General features: G+C 37.2%; 2 protein-coding genes across 4 annotated transcripts in view; one reads left to right on the top strand and one right to left on the bottom strand.

The window, feature by feature from the left end:
• Positions 1–812: 812 nt before the first annotated feature.
• Positions 813–7,825, top strand: acp6 (acid phosphatase 6, lysophosphatidic). The gene is made up of 10 exons (XM_034008500.2): positions 813–1,665; positions 2,166–2,294; positions 2,874–3,004; positions 3,103–3,182; positions 3,960–4,047; positions 4,889–5,021; positions 5,279–5,379; positions 5,901–5,990; positions 6,539–6,704; positions 7,281–7,825. The coding sequence occupies exons 1-10, from the start codon at positions 1,468–1,470 to the stop codon at positions 7,410–7,412; spliced, it is 1,248 nt and encodes a 415-aa protein (XP_033864391.1). The 5' UTR covers positions 813–1,467; the 3' UTR covers positions 7,413–7,825.
• Positions 7,826–17,739: 9,914 nt separating this feature from the next.
• The window catches only part of LOC117406352 (B-cell CLL/lymphoma 9 protein-like), a 98,043-nt gene continuing 95,273 nt past the window's right edge, over positions 17,740–20,509 (bottom strand). For all 3 annotated transcript variants that reach the window (XM_059029945.1, XM_059029946.1, XM_034010313.3), the window contains exon 11: positions 17,740–20,092. In XM_059029945.1, coding sequence (XP_058885928.1) covers positions 18,942–20,092 — 1,151 coding nt within the window. In that variant the 3' untranslated portion in view covers positions 17,740–18,941. The remainder of the gene's footprint in view (positions 20,093–20,509) is intronic.

Genomic DNA, 20,509 nt, shown 5'->3' with positions numbered 1-20,509 from the left:
TTGACATACTATTGAAAAAGAATGTGTAATTTCCATATTTTGTTGCCTTAAATCAATAAATCGTATACAGGAGGCAAACCTTAAATGACAAAGTTTTTGTATTTTTCTTTACATTTCTAATACTACGTAGAAATAATTATGACGTTTTGAAACCACAGATACCTTAAAATGATTAGTAAATTGTACTAACATCATATATGCAACTGAATCGCTAGGTCAATGTACAGACTAGTATAAGATTATAATTATGCAATATCAGAAAACATTAAGCTGACAATTTAAGGCAGAGGTGTACATATATTAATCTTTCGAAAAAAGAGGAAAAGTTTTTTCTTCTTTTTTTCTAGTAAATGATGAGATTATACTTGTCATGTACACTTACTTTAATATAAATCTAATAACATATTAGACAGTTTCATTTGACTGCGCCAAAATTAGGCTTTGCTGACATCTTGCGGTTCATCGTTGTAACAATTTTAAATACACATACTATTACAAATTACTATTTCCTGCTTCAGATTTTATTCAATACATTTTACAACTGTATCAAGACTGAAAATATTCATTTCGTAATTAATTTCATCGATTGACTGTCCTTCGTATTTATTGTTTGGTAACATAAATGTATTTTATAATATTAAAAACCTTTTGGTTCCGAACATGACAACCGAATGCTCGAATAAGATGTCCCGCTTTTGTATCACGTCACTAGATTTGTGTACGCATCCTCCAACAATTATTAACCATGAACATTACTGTCCTACTGTGTATGCAAATACTGACTCATAGCCAACACCACCTAACACCAAACACCCACCTTATCAAACGAAAACACACAAAGCGCACAATACAAATACATTTTTAAAAAGCGCACGACATGATGCGTTTTCAAATGTACTATGGGTAATGTAGTTCGGTTAACAATTATTTAATTTGCCTCGATTTCAACATCATCTTTAAAAACTACAAATCCCAGAATATAACGAGTTTTGTAATATACAGTAAAGGAAGGAACAGAATGCAGAAGGGTGAATGATTTCGAAATAAACATCTACCAGTTTGTATTCCTGGGTCTTTTAAACAGTGTTATAAGTATTTAGAGTATAAAGCTTCGTGTATGTTTGATAGTTCAAAAGCCTACGGAATAAATGTGCAGATTCACATATCTCACGAGTATTTCAAGGGTATGAAACAAAGGTAATTGAACATATGCGGTAGAAACTTAGTTACTGGTAACTTTAGGAAAGAAGTCAGTTGTTTTCCAGTGTGCAAATATAGAGTAAAATGACAGTGTGCATATTTTAAGGCTATGTAATTTGATATGAATAGTTAGTATTTACAGGTATTTTCTTTCAAAGCGTGTTTTATATGCACGTAGATTGAGTTTATTTTACAACATTGCGTTTTGTAATTTGTTTAACAGGAAATTTGTATTTATATTCCCAAACAGTAGACATTTCATTGAGAATGGGTATTTGGGCTAGAATAGGTGCTTTAAGTACAGTAGCGTGTGGTGCTGTTGTGTACTGGCTACAGCCACATAAGAGGGTAGTACAGGCAGATCGTGGTCGTGCACACCCTTTTCCGTATGAACTCAAACTGGTTCAGGTTTTGTTCAGACATGGGGCCAGGACTCCGTTGAAATCGATACCGGACATACAAGTGGTAAGAAACGACTGAAGTTGTGTTTGTTATTTCACAAATATTTTTATATTCATAAATTATATTTTTTTACCTATATTCATTACAGAATAATTGCAGTGTATTGGTTCTTAAGACATGCCTTTTTAACTTATTCTAAAGTATACGTTTCTTAGTTTGATATACTGTGTACAGACTGAGTAATGTCATTTTAATTGTGTCATTGTAGAAAACTAAAAAAATAAATAATAATTTTGCGCTTGGCTGGTTCCAAAGCTGTGTTTACAATCTCCTTGATGGAGCTGAATAAAGTGCTTTGGAGTAGACTGTAGCAATCAGCGCATACTGAAAAGATGGCTTTTGCCAGGCAACACAAAGTCCCATAAAGTTGCTGAAAACCCAGACAGAAGAAAGTTGAGACTGAAAAACAAAAAAAAATATTAATGAGGGATAACATAAAAAAGTACATCTTGTAAGTACTGTGTGTGTTCAAATTAATGCACCCACTGTTTGTTGTACCACAGGCTGAATGGGTTCCAAACCTTTTGAAAGATCCTTCTCACACATCTATGAATTATGTAGTCACTAACCTGAGTGGTGGTCCCAAACCACCCTCCCCGATTGAGGACAGCTACAGAGCGCACACACTTACGGTAAGGTGGGTCTACCTTGGGTTGAAATTGGCGTTTGAGACCTCTGTATGTTGCGCAAACCTTTGTTTGAATTGGTATTACTATAAATAATGTCTTTGGATCAGTAATGTCTTAATCACCACTGAATTCACATAAAATCTGAAAGGAGAAAAAATCATGTAAATATTATAAAACGAGAAACAAACACCTTCAAAATATTGAAGAGAACTTGGATTATAGTACTTAGTTTGTAGGTTCAAGTTTTGTACAATTAACAGGCAATTTACCTCTTTCAAAAAATAAGTTTAATTAAAGACTGGAGAAAACACTTTGAAAATGAGGCCAGTAGAGTAAATGATGTATATCTCATGCTAGTTTTCTTTTCTCTTTTATTGCCACTGTCAGCAGTACAGTGGATGAGCAAAGCTGCAACAGCCTTGTTGGTGATTAAATAATTATGGCCAGAAGTAATTGCTGATAAAGTTGTATATTAACCCTTCAATTTAAACTATAAGTATTGCTTGAGCTTTGCTTTCAAGTATATTATTTTCTCATGTACAGTACATGTGAGCCATATAGCCTGTTTCTTTTCTACTGAAGGGAGGGACATTTCCTGGCCAGCTTACCACTTTAGGAAAGCAGCAGCTGTACGATCTGGGAGCCCGAATAAGAAAAACGTACATAGAGGAGTTCAACTTTCTCTCCCCGATCTTCAGGTCTTCAGAAGTCTAGTAAGTAAAAAAAAATCTGACTGTCTGATTGGGAGATCGTTAATCTTTTTTTTTAATTGCCCTTCTGCTAATTCAGTTATGTGCATTTTATCACCCAGTGTCCGTTCCACTAACATTGTACGAACCATCGAATCTGCAACGTGCTTGCTGGCTGGGTTATTTCAGCAGAAGCAGGAAGGTGAGTTTTATTCTCCTGCACTGGGGGAGTAAACAGTATGTATGTATGTATGTATGTCACACCAAAGAGTTTGCATGCCCCATTTATCTTATTGTAATGGAAATTAGTGATCTATCAGAATCTGGGAGTAAGACGTTTCCTTAAATCACGGGACTAAGAAAGGGCTCTGTCATATGAAAACAAACATCAAAACTACATCTAATCGTTATATTATGTTGAGCATTTGCATAGATCTGTCATATTGACATGAAACTAATGTGTCTGTACATAATCCGTCCAAACCAATACGAAACAAGGCCAAACTATGAATTCTGTGTATACATTCGTCACACCACGCTGGCAAAACGATTGCAGGCTATTTTTCAATGTGCAGTCAGACTGGACAGTGTTCTTTCTCAGCAGGCCGTTTCCCTTCCCTGGGCCCTGCTCTCCGGTAAACCAGTTGCTGTGTTTATTTCCCTCATGAGGATGGCTGTAAACAACACACCCTCCCATTTTGGGGGCTGATCAGTTATCCGGCTTTCCTCAATTGTAGAAAAGCTACATGAACATTCATGGAGTAGTCTCTCTATATAGCCTTTTGGTGAATTTCCACATATGGCAATTGCTGGGAGGATTTGAACAGTTTCCGGAACCTTCCAATACTGACAAGTTATACATTGTGTTGAACTTTCTAATACCAAATAATAACACTGCCTGGTTACCTTACACATCCTTATTCTCTGATGTGATGTGTGAAAGAGTGTTTTAATTGATACAGTTCAATTACCTCAACAGGAGCAGTGAAAATCCAAACTTCTGAAGCAGAGACAGAGATTTTATACCCCAACTACCATGGATGTAAACTGTTAAAGCTACTGAGCAGGTAATTCATTAAAGCAGACCTATACCATGAGCTGAGCGCTTTGTTGAAATAGAAGTGTGTTATTTGCCTTGAGTAAATCAGATCTGGTTACAGATGCAAAGAGTTTGTGCATTTGAGAATCTGGACTGTTCTTTTAAATATATGTTTAAAAGAACAGCCTAGATTATATAGCGTGGCAGAGAGTGTTTTTGCACCCCCTTTTGTTTAAAAATGTTCATGAGTGAAAGCTAACCCTGTGATGCCCAAGTATTTTTGTACAGAGAAAAGCTTTTATATGAATCCAGACCACTAGGTTCCTTAAAATATGGATGTATTTTATGTGAAATGTTAGCTTTTCTGCCTTGATTGTAAACACTGTATACTACAGAGGATGTCAAAATGTGGTATGATGTGCACTATTGGGCATTACAGGGGTTAAAGTGTTCCAGAACACCCTGCAGTGTTTATCTTTACTGTGTCCCATGTGGGTCCGTATCACAGTGTTATCATTTTAAACATACTGCCGACTCTTTTAAAAATGTTAATCGTACATCATGGTTCATGATTTAAATAAAATAGGTAATATATTTCTCAACATTTACTGAGGAACGTTGTCCATGAGAAAACAAATGTCTTCAAAGGATTGTACCCAGACCACCCTCCCTCCTGCAACATTCATTTCAACCAGAGCACCAGCATTATAGCAGCATAATGCATGTATTTATTTATTTTATACAACAAAAAACTAAACTAAACTAAACTATCAGGAATATGTTGAAATCAAATTGCTGCGATGTGAACAGCATGTAATAAAGCAAAGGAAAGGCGTTCTTGAACACTTTAAAGTATCCTTTTTATTTAGACACAGATGGACTGAATCTGCTTTACTCCCGGACATCGCTGAGGATCTGAAACGGATACAGAGCTTATTGGGGATTGTTGGGCACAAACATGTAGATTTCATTCAACTACGGGACGACCTGGTGGCTAGAGAGGTAATACAGCAGCTGTGTTTTTTTTTTTTTTTAGCCCTAGATAATGGTTTTAAAAAGACAACAACAAAAAGCTTCTATTCAAATACTGTAACACAGCACTAGGTAATCCACAGTACGGATATACCTCAAGCCAAGCAGCTCTATGTTATACAGCTAAATCACAAAAGTGCACTGCAGAGTTTTAACCATTGGTTATTAACAGACTGTCTTGGAAGGCATCACAATACAACGTAAGACTGTGTGCCTGCTTGTTTCAGGCTCATGGTTTACCGTGTCCCACCGTGCTAAAGAACTGGCAGAAGACAGTTGAAGAGCGAGCTGTGGAAATGGTATATTACATCTATGAGCCAAATAAAAGGTGAATATATGCAATCAGCACTTTTCCTGTAGCTTTTAGTACTACATCTCAAGTTCTGCCACAGAGAAGGGAAGGACTGTTTTTACATTATCAACATTGCTTTTAAAGCTATTTTTGTAAATTGACCTTGTATTTCCTTAGTATTCTTATTGCAACAAAATCTCAGATGCCAGGACTGGCGCCACCTTAGTATTCTGATGTCAGATTAGGTCACAAAAAGTTAGGTTACAAAAAACTTTTCAAATATAAACTTGTTGATGAAATCATCACGCCTTCTTTTCTCATTGTTATTGTTGGAAATATTCTTCTCCAAGATCACTGTATTGATTATCAAGATTGAGGCCAAAACTAAATACTCTGACTGGCTTGAAATAAAAACATTTAAAAAACTGACATAAACAAAATGTTTCTGTTAAGTATATGCATCAGTACGCGTACATTTGTGACTATTCCTAAATATTGTTCATTAATGAATCAGAAAAGGGGGTGTGCGTTTATTTGATTTATTTTTTCTCTGCTAGTGAAAACCTTCAGTTGTCTGTCGGACCATTGCTTCACACCTTGATGGCCAATATTGAGAAGAAAATTGAGAAGTCTTCAGATGATTCCCGGTATTTATTTTGATTTGTATGAGCACATGAAGATATATATATATATATATATATATATATACACACACACATGTATATACTCTGTGTGTGTGTATTTTATATATATATATATATATATATATATATATATATATATATATATATATATATTATATATATGTATATATATATATATATAATATTTCTTCATGTGCTCATTCAAGTCAATAGTTTGTGAATGTGATAACTCTTAATATAGTAAAATAAAAAAAATATATAGCAATCGAATTATAATTTTTTTATTCTGAAGTAAATTTTTAATTAACAGAATCACTAATGAGTTTTGGTACTAGGGGCTTGTGTGCTTTAAAAAAAGTTTAGGTTAAGGCCTAAGGGAACAATAGTAATTTACACAATACATACATCATGTCAATAAAATGTTTCTATTCATCACTGAATCCTCAAACCATATGTTTCAGACACAAAACACAACAGAATGGTGTTGCTCCATATGCCTCCTCGAACTAGCTGCAGTGTGAAGTTTTCTTGTTCATCTTGTCCCCTGGTAGAAAGCTGTACTTATATTCAGTACACGACACAACTCTGATGCCCTGTCTGATGGCGCTCGGCATCTTTGACATGAAATGGCCTCCATACGCTGCGGACATCGCCCTGGAACTGTATGAGCACCGCTCTACCAAGGAGGTCTATATCAAAGTGTCTTATATCGGTCAGGTAAGTGGAAATATTTATCAGTGAAGGATTAGTCATTATTAGGGGTGTGCGGATACTCGTACCTTAATTATCTTTAAGAAGTATTTATCGACAGGTATTAAATAAATCCATTACTTAATGTGTTGATTTCAAAACAAAAAAGCTGTCCTTCCCTCACTGTTACAATTGAGTTCCAGTCAATGGCAATTAATTTTCACATTGGGTCTTAACAGCCGATCGGAATTAATTTTCCTCTTACCAAAGGCACTGACATTTTTACAGCCATACTGAGGCCATAAACTGACAATGAAAATAATATTTTATTTTATTGATAAATACTATGGCTTGTATAAACCACCACTATTTTCTCACTCTTGTTACAACAGAGACATGGATTTTAAAAATAAATACTGTAAGCCATAGGAAATCATTACAATTAGATTCCAAATAATGACAGGTGTTCAGTAGAACTTCACTAGGCACTTGGAAAAGACTTGCAAACAAGAATGTGTATTGTTTGGTTGTTGCAGTGACATTGAGCTAGTAAAAAAAATGTTTTTTTTTATTTTTCACTGACTCTTTTTCCCTCCAAATTAGGATCAGCTTGTCAGAGGCTGCAGTGATGTCTTCTGCCCACTGAATGAATTCAGAAAAGCCCTTTTACCCTACATGCTGGATTCCAAGAGACATGGTGCTCTCTGTAATCAAACTGAAAATATTACTAAATGAATAGTGGTTTACTTGAATTTTAGTATTTATTCATTTTCTGACAATACCAGATCTTGGACTTGGGAAGACAACAGTAGTGCTAATCAGGGTCTGTGAATCCATGTCAGTATTTTTGTTTTCATAATTTTTGGCATCTTGCACTGAAATAACAAATAAATGGGATGGTATTTTCAGTAGCAAATATAGGGCTTGAGTATTTACTTTGAATTTGATTTAGAAAGTATAGCTTAAAACACTCAATGAGATAAAACTAGAAAACAAATCAAGTTGCACACAAATATTTATTCTACCGTTTTATTTTTTATGCAGCTTGTTTTTGAGTTTTATTTTTTGTCACAATCGAACCATTTTGCTGGATCTAAACAGTTTGAATATAAATATCAAAATAATACTTCTGACACTGTACTGTGGCGTTTTGCCTGTTGCCTGGTTACCTGCTTACAGTACAGTTTTTTAAAGATTCTAAATTGACCTTGCTGTACAGCACATAAGCAGTAAGACACGACAGGATGTTGGTTGTGCTAGTATAACCACACGCTCAGTGCCTTTAGCCCTGGGAAGTGCTGTTATTCTAGCACAACCAACACCCTGGAGTGTCATATTGCGCTTATAAAATAGGTTATTAGTTTTTAGAAATAAAGATATAGACACATTTTTATTTTTTCCTAAATATATTACTACGCTAAGAAAAATAGTTCCAATAAATGTAATAGTTCCAATGAATTTAATAGATAAATTATTTTTAATAATAAATTAAATAAATATTCAGAATATTTTCAGTATTTGTGTGAGGAAGTTGACTGTACCAGGGAATGTATAGTTTTCTCAATTAAATGGGTGGTTACACAGTTAGACAGATTGTGCAGTAGGTGGCACTGTCTGCCTTTTGTTTACGAGTTGATGACGGTACTGCAGAGAGGATGTAACTCCAGGACTTCCTGTCTCTCAGCTGGTGCCCAATAGCTTCTTAAACTACCTTATCAGATGGGTTGGGAGATATCTGCGTCCTGACTACCGATGACTTAAGTTTGTTTAAGTCTGTTTGGGATACAGCAGGGTGATGTTGTGACTTGTCTTTTTGTTGTCGCGTGTAAGTTTTCATGACAGAAATGAAGACGCTGTTTGCTGTTTTAAAGTGGGTAACTGAAATTAGGTTTATAGTACGTCCAACTGGGAGAATTTAAAAAACGATTCAGACCAGCTCGCATTAAGCTCGTGTAGCTGCTAACTGAATACTGTGTGCCAGCTGATTATATCACTTCAGCAAAGAAAATGTGTTTATTTCAGTCTTAGATGCAGTTTTTTTTTTTTTTAATTTAGGGGTTGCCAATTATTTTTATTGTTTTCTCCCCAATTTAGTAATGTCCAATTATTGTTGGGATCAGCCCACCGCTACCCCCACTGCGCTGACTCGGGAGGGGCGAAGATGAACACACGCTGTCCTCCGACGCGTGTGCCGTCAGCCGACTGCTTTTTTTTCACACTGCAGACTCACCATGCAGCCACCCAGAGCTACAGTGTTGGAGGACAACGCAGCCTACAGGCAAGCCCGCAGGCACCCGGCCAGACTACAGGGGTCACTGGTGCGCGGTGAGCCGAGGACACCCTGGCCGACCTAGCTCTCCCTCCCCCCAGGCGGCGCTCGGCCAGTTGAGCGCCCCCCTCCGGGAGCTCCCGTCGGTCAGCAAAGGAATAGCCTGGACTCGAACTCGCGACATCCAGACCATAGGGCGCATCCTGCACTCCACGCGGAGCGCCTTTTTTGCGCCACTCGGGAGCCCCTCAAATTTTTTTTTTTTTTTAAATGTTCTTAAACGCTGGCCGCAATAATAGCTGTTTGTAAAAAGTCTTTGTTGCTGGGACTTGTTTTTACCCATTGGTTGTACTGTAATGGCTTGGAATGTCTATCAGCCAATCAGGACGCAGTTATCTCCCAACTCATTTTATAAAGAGTAAACAACAGCCCTTAATAATAAATGCATAATATAATAATCCATGTGATAGAACTAGGTTTTTATCTGGATTTTTCTACTATGACATTTCATATGTAACATCCCAGGAAGTTATTAGGTTAGTAATCCACATTTCTGGCATAAATGCAAATCTATTTTACATTGATTAAGGTATCAGTTAAATAATAACATAAGAACATAAGAAAGTTTACAAACGAGAGGAGGCCATTCAGCCCATCTTGCTCGTATGGTTGTTAGTAGCTTATTGATCCCAGAATCTCATCAAGCAGCTTCTTGAAGGATCCCAGGGTGTCCGCTTCAACAACATTACTGGGGAGTTGGTTCCATACCCTCACAATTCTCTGTGTAAAAAAGTGCCTCCTAATTTCTGTTCTGAATGCCCCTTTATATAATCTCCATTTGTGACCCCTGGTCCTTGTTTCTTTTTTCAGGTCAAAAAAGTCCCCTGGGTCGACATTGTCTATACATTTTAGGATTTTGAATGCTTGAATCAGATCACCGCGTAGTCTTCTTTGTTCAAGACTGAATAGATACAATTATTTTAGCCTGTCTGCATACGACATGCCTTTTAAGCCCAGGATAATTCTGGTTGCTCTTCTTTGCACTATTTCTAGTATCTAACAATATCCATTTTGTAACGAGGTGACCAGAACTGAACACAATATTCTAGGTGAGGTCTTACTAATGTATTATAAAGTTTTAACATTACTTCCTTTAAATTAAACACTTCTCACAATATATCCGAGCATCTTGTTGGCCTTTTATATAGCTTACCCACATTGTCTAGATGAAGACATTACTGAGTCAACATACTCTCCTAGGTCTTTTTTATAGATTCCTTCTTCAATTTCAGTATCTCCCATATGATATTTATAATGCACATTTTTATTGCCTGCGTGCAGTACTTTACACTTTTCTCTATTAAATGTCATTTGCCATGTGTCTGCCCAGTCCTGAATGCTATCTAGATCATTTTGAAAGACATTTGCTGCTGCAACAGTGTTTGCCACTCCTCCTATTTTTGTGTTGTCTGCAAATTTAACAAGTTTGCTCATTATACCAGAATCTAAATCATTAATGTAGATTAGGAATAGCAGAGGACCTGATACTGATCCCTGTGGTACACCACTAGTTACCTCGCTCCATTTTGAGGTTTCTCCTCTAATCAGTACTTTCTGTTTTCTACATGTTAACCACTCCCTAATCCATGTGCATGCATTTCCTTGAATCCCTACTGCGTTCAGTTTGAGAATTAATCTTTTATGCGGGACTTTGTCAAAAGCTTTCTGGAAATCTAAATAAACCATGTCGTATGCTTTGCAATTATCCATTGTCGATGTTGCATCCTCAAAAAAATCAAGTTAGTTAGACACGATCGCCCTTTCCTAAAACCATGCTGACTGTCTCCCAGGATATTGTTACCATATAGATCTTATTAGTTTCCATAAGTTTACATATAATAGAACTTGAATTAGATTCTTATAGTTTTACCCCTGATGGAGAGGCATTTATGTATGCAGTACATAAAGTATTGTTTTCAGTTAAAAATGTATGTTATACAAATAATGACCTAGTGACAAAAACCTGTTGACTTTAATATCACTTTATGTGATGTGCTTGAAAGGACAATGGGTATTTTGCAAGTGACCAAAAATTGAATATTTACTGTGGAACTACTATAGGTCAGATTTCCAGAAATGAAATGGTCTGTTGCCACATTGCTCTTTATCCCCATATGTAATTGAATCCTATGTAGGCCAACATATCTAAGCAACTTTAGTCTTCAGTATTTTGTTAAGCATTATGAGATGTGATCAGCATTAAAATATTATATTGTTTCAAAGATGGCGCTTAAATAAAAAAAGATGGATGCAAAGTAGGAAACATTAGCCACATTGCACAAGTGGGACTACATAGGATTGGATACACATGGATAACATAAGCATGTCAGTAGACAAGTTCATTTCTGCAAATGTAAACAGAATCCATGGTCAACATGTCATGATTAGCAGCTACAAAATTCCCATCTGGCAGCTCCTTGTCCTGTACCTGGGGATAGTATAGTTGTGCTTGTCAACAGGTGGCTAAGTGATATTTACCCAAAGGTTTGCATTAGGTCTGTGAAACTGAACAGGGCAATTCCATGGCTAAACAACCAGGACTGCTCTGACCATTGCAATACATGTGTATTGTTTGTGTATTTGCTAACAGCATAGACTGTTTCATCAAGATATCTTGAATAACGGGTCCTAGAAGCACAGTACCCATATATAGATTATGAAAAGTTGGCCATAGCAATCATTTTTAATTTTATTGCATTGCACAAATTAAAAACATTGCTATAAATGTCTAATTGTTTTTTTGAAAAAAAAAAATCATGATTGGACCTATTAAACAATAAAATTGTTGCTTAAACTCCTGTTTGTTGTTCAAAGTTGACCAAAAGTTCAGGTTTTCACACAGTGAATAGAGGGTACCATGTTTACAGCTGCATGTTTCTGCGAATACATTGCTGGTTGATATTGTACTCTGAAGAAAATATAAGGTGAAAATGTGGTTGATTGCTGTAAAAAGACCCAATGCTTTTATTCACTTGTTTTCTAAATTCCACTGATAATAGTGAAGAAAAAATAAGTATCCTGATAATAATATACGAAAACAGCAGTATCAAATTCTCTTCATTTAGTGAAACGCCTCAAAATGAAAAACACGTTCCTTTATGTAGTTGTCTGCACTAATGCTCCATACCAAGAAGATGGGAAGTCTTGTAGCCTTCATGTGAAGTACTGGAGGATAAGAAAGGGAATTTGGCAGCTGTCATGGTTGCACAGTTAATTTGGAAGTAAGCCGTCCACAAAGATCTTTTCGTGAACATCAATGTTAGAGAATACTAGCGTAGCCATCCACCAGATGGTGCTGTCTCAGTTTGAAGATCTCTGTCAGTACTGTAGATGGGTTAATTAGATTTACAGCTGCCTGGCTCTGGTGGGAATATTAACGTTAATACCCTGCAGAGATGAGGACGTTTATTATGCTTAGTCTCTGAACAGACACTAACGTATTCTAGTAGTCACCTCCAAAATTATTGGAACCCTTGATAAAGATGAGCAAAAAAGACTATAAAATAAATAATACCAGTAATGAGCTATATTGTAATTTTCCAACATGGAATATGTTTGACTTTATTAATGATTCAATAGAATCAACCAAAATTACACATTTCTCAAATTATACATTTATTTCCAAAAAAAATGAAGTGTCACAATTATTGGCACCCTTGTTTTCAGTACTTAGTGCACCCTCTCCTTGCAAGGTCTTTTTCTATAATGTTTAATGAGATTGGAGAACACATTGGTAGGGATCTTAGACCATTCCTCCATACATAATCTTTCCAGATCCTTGATATCCTTCGGTCTGCGCTTATGGACTGCCCTCTTCAATTGAAACCACAGATTTTCAATGGAGTTCAAGTCCGGAGACTGAGATGGCCATTGCAAAATGTTGATTTTGTGGTCAATTAACCATTTCTTTGTAGATTTTGATGTGTGCTTGGGGTCATTGTCTTGCTGGAAGATCCACTTGCGGCCAACTTTCAGCCTCCTGCCAGAGGCAACCAGGTTTTTGGCTAAAATGTCCTGGTACTGGGTAGAGTTCATGATGCCATTTACCTTAAGAAGGGCCCCAGGACCAGTGGAAGCAAAACAGCCCCATAACATCAAAGAACCGCCACTATTTTACAGTAGGTATGAGGTTCTTTTCTGCACACGCATCCTTCTTTCGACGCCAAACCCACCACTGGTGTGCATTGCCAAAGAGCTCTGTTTTCGTCTCATCTGACCATAGCACTCGGTTCCAATCGAAGTGCCAGTGCCGTTTAGCAAACTCCAGCCGCTTACATTTGTTGGTTGCTCTCAATAAAGGCTTTTTTTTTATGGCAACCCTTCAAATAGCCTATTGGCATGGAGGTGGAGTCTAATTGTAGATTTGGAGACTTGGTGACCCCAAGATGCAACCAAGTTCTGTAATTCTCCAACTGTGGCCCTTGGATTTCCCTTTGCCTCCCAAACCATCTGCCTCACTGTGCAAGATACACTTGTGTCCTCTACCAGGCAAGTTTACCACTGTTCTAGTGGTTTTGAACTTCTTAAATATTGCTCTAATAGTGTTAAGTGGTATATTTAGTTTTTAGCTATTATTTTGTACCCATTGCCTGATTTATGAAGGTCAACAACCATTTGTCTCTTCATTTGTGAGTTTTTTGCCTTTCCCATGGTGATGGATGACAAATGGATTTCATATGCATGTTACCTCATTTTTATACCCCAGTGAAACAGGAAGCCATGGAAGGCCACAAAACAGTTCCTTAAGACTGAGATGAACTTAAAGAAGTAGAATGTTAATGCAGATTTAATTTTGTTTGATTTTATTTATAAGAATCTTTAAGGGTGCCAATAATTCCGGCACGTATCTTTTTGAGAAAAAAATCTATTGTTAATAACAAAAACTTTTTCTCTGAGCAATTGTATTAGAATAAAAGAATATGGTTTTCCCATATATCTTTATCATCTTTATCAAGGGTGCCAATAATTTTGGAGGTGACATATATATATATATATATATATATATATATATATATATATATATATATATATATATATATATATATATATGAAATTATAATTGAAACCATTTTTTTTTTGTCATGAAAAGAGCCATCATTCTTTCTTTAGGACCCCTATTTACAATTAAGTTTCTGTTGTGACAAGTGCAGTCATCTGCTGCTGAGATAGCTCATGTTCCTTTGAGAGAGAGAGAGAGAGAGAGAGAGAGAAAGAGAAAAGAGCAGGTAACAAAAATGCTGCACCACCATGAAACATTTCAAATACTGATTTGTTCAGATGAATCTCAGTTCTCAATAGCATTATTTTTTTACAAACTTTTGCCTAGGTCATGGGTGGGCAATTCTGGTCCTGGATGGCCAGTATCCCTCCTGGTTTTTGCTCCAACTATACCCTAAATTAATTAATTTGACCAATTGAGTGCTTATTAGCAGGGGAGGAGGGGAATGCAAGCCAGTTAGCCGCAGGCATTTCTGCTTTCACATTTTTTAAATGGTCAGTTTGAGAAATAAACTTTGTTCAACAGCTGACCCTGCTTTAGTACAAAGCTCATGCTACATACTGTTTTACATAATGGTAACCTTGCTTTTAAATTACTTCTGGCTGATTCTTTGGCTGAAGAGATTATCAGTTCATCATCTAACCATGGAATCTTGTGCAATTAAATCACATAAACTCCTGACGGTAAACAATGTAACAAAATCTACCGGGATGCAAGACGCAAGAGATGAAAAAAATCTATTCGTGATGACTCAAAACTTTATTTAGGCACTCTACGATTTGACTGGCGAAAGATAACATTGGTTTATTAGACTTCACAAAGCTTGGTACGGTAACCTTTTCATGTCCTTGTTTAATTCTTGTTCCTTTTTGCTGCATTACAGCCCTTCATCAATTACATTAAGTTTTCAGGGCATTTTGTTAATGGCATGTGTGCAAGACACAAACCTTAAAGTGTATTTTTATTTGTTGCTGTTCTTGTTCTACATTGTCTAAACAACTGTTCATTTTAAGCTACTTTTTTTAAACAACAGTTCTCATACGTTTGGTCACCAACTGTTACAAGAAACTGGGGTTCATGTATTCTGCTGGTGTTAATATACCTGATGAAAACACTTTAGTGTCGAAAAGCATTATTTTTTTTTTTTTAAATCAATAGAGATTTTGATGAAGAATATAAATGAGCGGGAGTCACCTCTATGAAGCAAAACGATAAATTTTGTTAGGTAAGCAATTTAAATATAGTTTGGCTGAAAGAAACAGTGGCGACTCATGGCTTTAAAAACTGGTGGGGCACAGCAGCCCCCCCCCCAAGCGAAACTGTGCTCAAACCCGATGCCTGATTTTAACCATTTTTATGTAAACATTAAGCTAGGTTTCTAACATTACCAGATCTTTCATCACAAACAGTTCTCCGCCAGATTGTCACAATCAAGAGAGCTGCAAACACTTTACAGGCAAGGGTCTCATCGACAGACAGCTGCACCTGCACTAACCTGAGCGTTTGAAATGGAAGTATCGTGCCGTTAATAACATTCTGAACTACAGAAGAGTCAGGTTCGGTTTCTGTTGATGTCTCTGGCATTGGTGGTTTAGCTTTTTTGTTGTAGAAAAACTCCAAACGTAGCTGTTTTTTTTGCCATTTTAACAGAGCTATATCAAATTCACATATTTCCGCTGACTGAAAAAGTGAGTCTCACACGAGAACAAATATAACGGTGAAGGGTCTTAGACAGTCTTTGGTTGTCATTAAGGTTTGAAAGTTTGAAAAACTGCACACTTACGAAAAACAGCAGAAGCGTAGCCAGGATTTTTTTTTCGGGAGTGGATGGAAATGGTAACTTTAAGGTGGGTAATCACAGTGGTGCAATTGGCAACCTGATTTCTTATTCGTGCATTGACGTTTTATTTTCGAAAAATAAAGATATAGATATAGATATTTTAACAGTTTATAACACTTCCAATTAAAAACAAAAAAAGGAAATACAAAGCAAAGGACTTGAACTTTTAACATGCGCATCAGATTTCAATTTCACATTATGATAATAAATAAAAATAACTAATTTCATTTGTACTTATGGTTGTTCATTTTTGTTAATTAACATTTTGTGTTCAAAGCAAAGCATTTTATTTAATCTCACTAATCCTGACATATTTCACGTCTCTCACTCAGTGTTATGTAACGTTGCGCGTCCATTTGGACTGTAAAGTGTAAAAGCTGTGTGCATTGTCCAATCAGAAGAGTTCAAGGTTGAACCTCTCGTGAATAACAGTAAATGTCCCAATAACAAACAGAAATTTGAAACACGCGCTTTGGCAGACAGTAAGCATGTCATTGGTCAGTTGTGAGTGGCGGTTCATGTGTATACTAATTGAAAGTGGTACTGATTGAAGCATATTGAGGCCACCAAAAAAAAAATGGTTTTCAGCACTTTTTTCCTGTACTTGGTTGCACAGAGTAGTGGCAAAGAAAGTAACTAACTATTGTGCACATTGGTCTTTTTTGTGTATGACAGTTTAGCGTGAGGTACCGGTTGGACATTTTAGTTAGACAGTGTTCAGAAATTAGGATTTTAGTTATGTTTTTGTGCACATTGTACTGTTTTTACTCAAAGTGATTCCTGTTCAGATATTTATGAATGGGAATAATAAGAGACATGCACTTCTTTCTTGTTTGATGACCAAGAAAAATAACTGCATTTCTAAAATGTTCAAGTATACAAAGGTGCCTAATTTAAAGGATTGATAAAAACGTCTGTTTAGTTTTTGAAATTTATTTTGTTTACATTTTTTTTTATTTTCACTCCGTGCATATTCTATGTGATTTCACAACATTTATTCAAATGAATAAAAGACAGTTTAGATTAGGTTTATTTATAATGTTACAGGTTTAAACATATAAAATGTTTTTAATTTAACATTTTCCCAAGGAGTGCTAATAGAGGGCAGTGCCTAATGCAGCTCAACAGGTGGGCCTCGGGTAAAAAAAAGTTTGGGAACCCCTGCCCTATGTCATCCTATATATATATATATTATCTATCTATCTATATATATAGTAATTGATCAATATTAAATCATATAAAAAAAAAAACCTTTCAGTTCTAAGATCAAAAAGCCTTTCTAAAATGAGCCTGGAAACTACCAAAGGCCTGGCACTAGACCAGAAGTAGGCAACTCCACTGCAAGGACAATGCTGTGATTAGGTACTGCAGTGTCCTGGTCAGGGGTTTAATAGAGTACATTTATTAATGAAGCGCATGATTGGAACGGTGGAGGTTTCCTACATGAACGCTCCACCTTAGTCAAACACAATGCAACAGAAGTGCACGAGTACCAGAACTTAGTAAATCCCTCGTTAACACAACTCTGTCTCCACCTGCACCTATTGTGTCCGAAAGAAATCCATTACAATGAATGGATTTGATTGTTAGGGTCAAATTACTAATCTGGAGTCAGATGCGATTTATTGTAAAGTCTTGAGGTTTGGGCTCAGATCTGACTGTCATCTAAAAATCAGAAAGCCTTATCCCTTTCTAGCTGCTGAGAGACCAAATGTATTCATAAGATATACTTTTTTATGATTAGATTAAGGATATCAAGAAGTCATTGTTACCAATTTCAACACTATTCAATTTTAATATGCAACAGCTATCAACTTCACAGGCCAGGGAAATTAGAGACATTTTAGTTGATATAATCCACGAGGTGCCCCTAAGAAAGACACAGGGTACTGGCCACTTTATACGAAACAATATATTTTATTTTTCTTCCAACACCACAGCCCTGGCAAGTGGTTCTGTACCAAATTTAATGGAGTTACACATGACAGTTTTACATGTGGGAGAGGGAGATAAAAGAAAGAAAAACACAAAACACAGAAATTTTACAATAAACTGGATTACTGGACATATCCAGATCCACTCCCAATGCAACAGCGGTCTTGGGAAATTCTTGAACAAAATGATACATACTGCAGCAATTAAAAAAAAGAATCCTGCACTGTCACCACAAGGTTTGTGACAACCCTCAGTCAAAACAGGATCAATGATTTGAAAAATGAGGTGCGTAGTTTCTTATTCTCTAACCCCCCCCCCCCCCCCCTAAAAAACAAAAAGATATCGCAAGAAACGGGAGGACAAACAAGATTCCACTGTTTCTACAATTATTTTGCCCTTAATGACAACTTTGACAATAAAAAACACTTTTACAGTTAATCCATTGTTGTGCTTTTAATACTATTATCTGTATGAGGTCATAGTTCGGTTTGTTATACACTGGAATTAAAAAAAAAAAAAAAAGTGATCATGGTTGACCCTGCCCTAGTAAACAGACATGTTTAGTGACTGGTGCAGCATATTATTCGGCAAATTGCTCCCCCCAAAAAATTAAATTTGTAATGAGTCACTGCTAAAATCCCTTTTACAATACAAGTACAGTACACAAATACAAAGATTATTTGATTTCCAGAGGAAACAGATCCATGACGTAAACACACAGCAAGAACGGTGCAACTTGTGACAAAATGGCGACCCTTTGTTTATTTTAATTATTTGTAAAAAAAAAAAAGGTACAGCTACAGACTGCTAAACCTGGAGCTTTTTTTCCCCCCACATCCCGAGTCCACAAAAATTGATTAAAAAAAAACAAAACAAAAAAACTAGGAACTGTTGTACTAATGATGTAAAAATTCACCGTAGGTTAATCTCATACATTCAGGAGTTTCCAAAAAACAAAAACAAAACTCTTCTGCTTTCTTGTTTTTATATACCCCTCTTGGCATTTGTTCTCCATGTCACAGTAAGACTGTTACACATGCAAGTCACTTTTTGTTTGTTTGAGGTTTCCCCCCCCAACTGTACACTTGTTTAAGTGATGCCCATTTCCAGTAGTTCCAATCTACAATACATGTGCTTGTGAGTACAAGTCTTTTTAGCAGCTTAGAACATTATATTCCCTGGGTTTCCAGGCCCCTGGTTGAATACCATTCCCACATCTGCTGCCATGCCTCTAGGCCTCATCTGAGACGGCATCATCATAGTTTGTTGCGGGCCACCCATCCCGTGTAAAGACATCATCATGTTTGGCGACCCAACCGGTCCCGGGTGATTATAAAGACCCACCGGTCCTCGCTCTTTGCCTTGCATCATAGCTGGGTTACCCATCATGCCAGGTTGCCCAGGCATGCCAGTTTGTCCAGGTGACAAGATCCGATGCTGAGGTCCCATCATGCCTTGTGTAATAAAGCCTGGGGGTCGCATAGGGTTATGGGCTGGGTTTCCCATGACCATGTCCTGAGGGCCCATGTGGCCTGGTCCACCCATACCTGGCATGGGAAGTCCCATTCGAGGGTTTTGCTCCCCCATCATTCCTTGCATTTGTGGAAAGCCAGGGACTGGGCCCGATGGATGGGGCATTTTGCGGCCAGGGCCTTCTCCACGTGGGAAGTATGACAGTGTCTGGCTGGGTTTCTCAGAAGGCATGATCCGGGATAAGTCGAACTCTGGAATCCCTGAAGCACCAGGTCGAATGACCTCCTGCAGATTAGGGTCAGTGTAGACGGATGGTATGTGATTACCCATAGAGTTGAAAGAATCTGGGCCACCAGGTGCATTTGGCTTACAGAGCCCAGGGTCACCGCCTGGGCCTTGCGGCATATTGACAAGACGGGGCCCCCCTTCCCCTGGGAAACCCATTCCATGATGGAAACCGCCTTGAACCCCACCAGGACCAGGGCCGTTGTGGGGGAAGGGAACGTGTTGTGGTGGAGATTGCACTGGTGGAAAACCCTGTTGCCCGTGAGGAAATCCCATTCGACCTTGAGGTAACATATGGGGGTTGCCGAGCCCCGGATCTTGAGGGCCAGGATGCATCATCATGCTATGGGGCATCATACCTGGTCCCATTGGGCCACCGTGTGGAGGGATATTGGGCCCCATTGGGTTTGGAGAGTGCATCTGGTTTGGGAGTCCATGCGAGAGAGGCTGGGACCCAATAGTGTTCATCCCCATGGGGCTGAGGGATGGCATATGTCCCGAAGAGTTTGGAGCCATCATGCGAGGGTGGTTTGGGTGGTGATTGCCACCCACGCCTGAAAGAAAAAGTACGAAGAAAAAATGAATACATTATGAAAAACTATATCAATTGAAGACCCTGGTTATTAGCACTAGTCTAGAATAAAGCTACATGAATATGAAAATTTTACACACTGATGCACAGTGCTTCTCAGTTTCAACTGATCATTTTTGATCCAGATGAACCAACTAAATAAGTCATATCCAAACCAAATGAAGACAAACAGCTTGAGTTAAAAGCTACTCCTACCTACAATAAAAACTATTCCTACCTACAAAATATTATATATAAATTTTAGTAAATATATAAAAATCAGCACAACTACACAACAAAATTATGCAGTAAAATGAATGTATTGCTCCAAATAAAAAATATATATAAATAAATAAATAAAATAAAATAAACAAATAAATAAAAACATGGACTTAATGTT

The sequence above is a fragment of the Acipenser ruthenus genome, chromosome 9 (genome assembly GCF_902713425.1).
Source record: "Acipenser ruthenus chromosome 9, fAciRut3.2 maternal haplotype, whole genome shotgun sequence".
NCBI classification, from domain to species: Eukaryota; Metazoa; Chordata; class Actinopteri; order Acipenseriformes; family Acipenseridae; genus Acipenser; species Acipenser ruthenus.
This window is presented reverse-complemented; position numbering and strand designations above follow the sequence as displayed.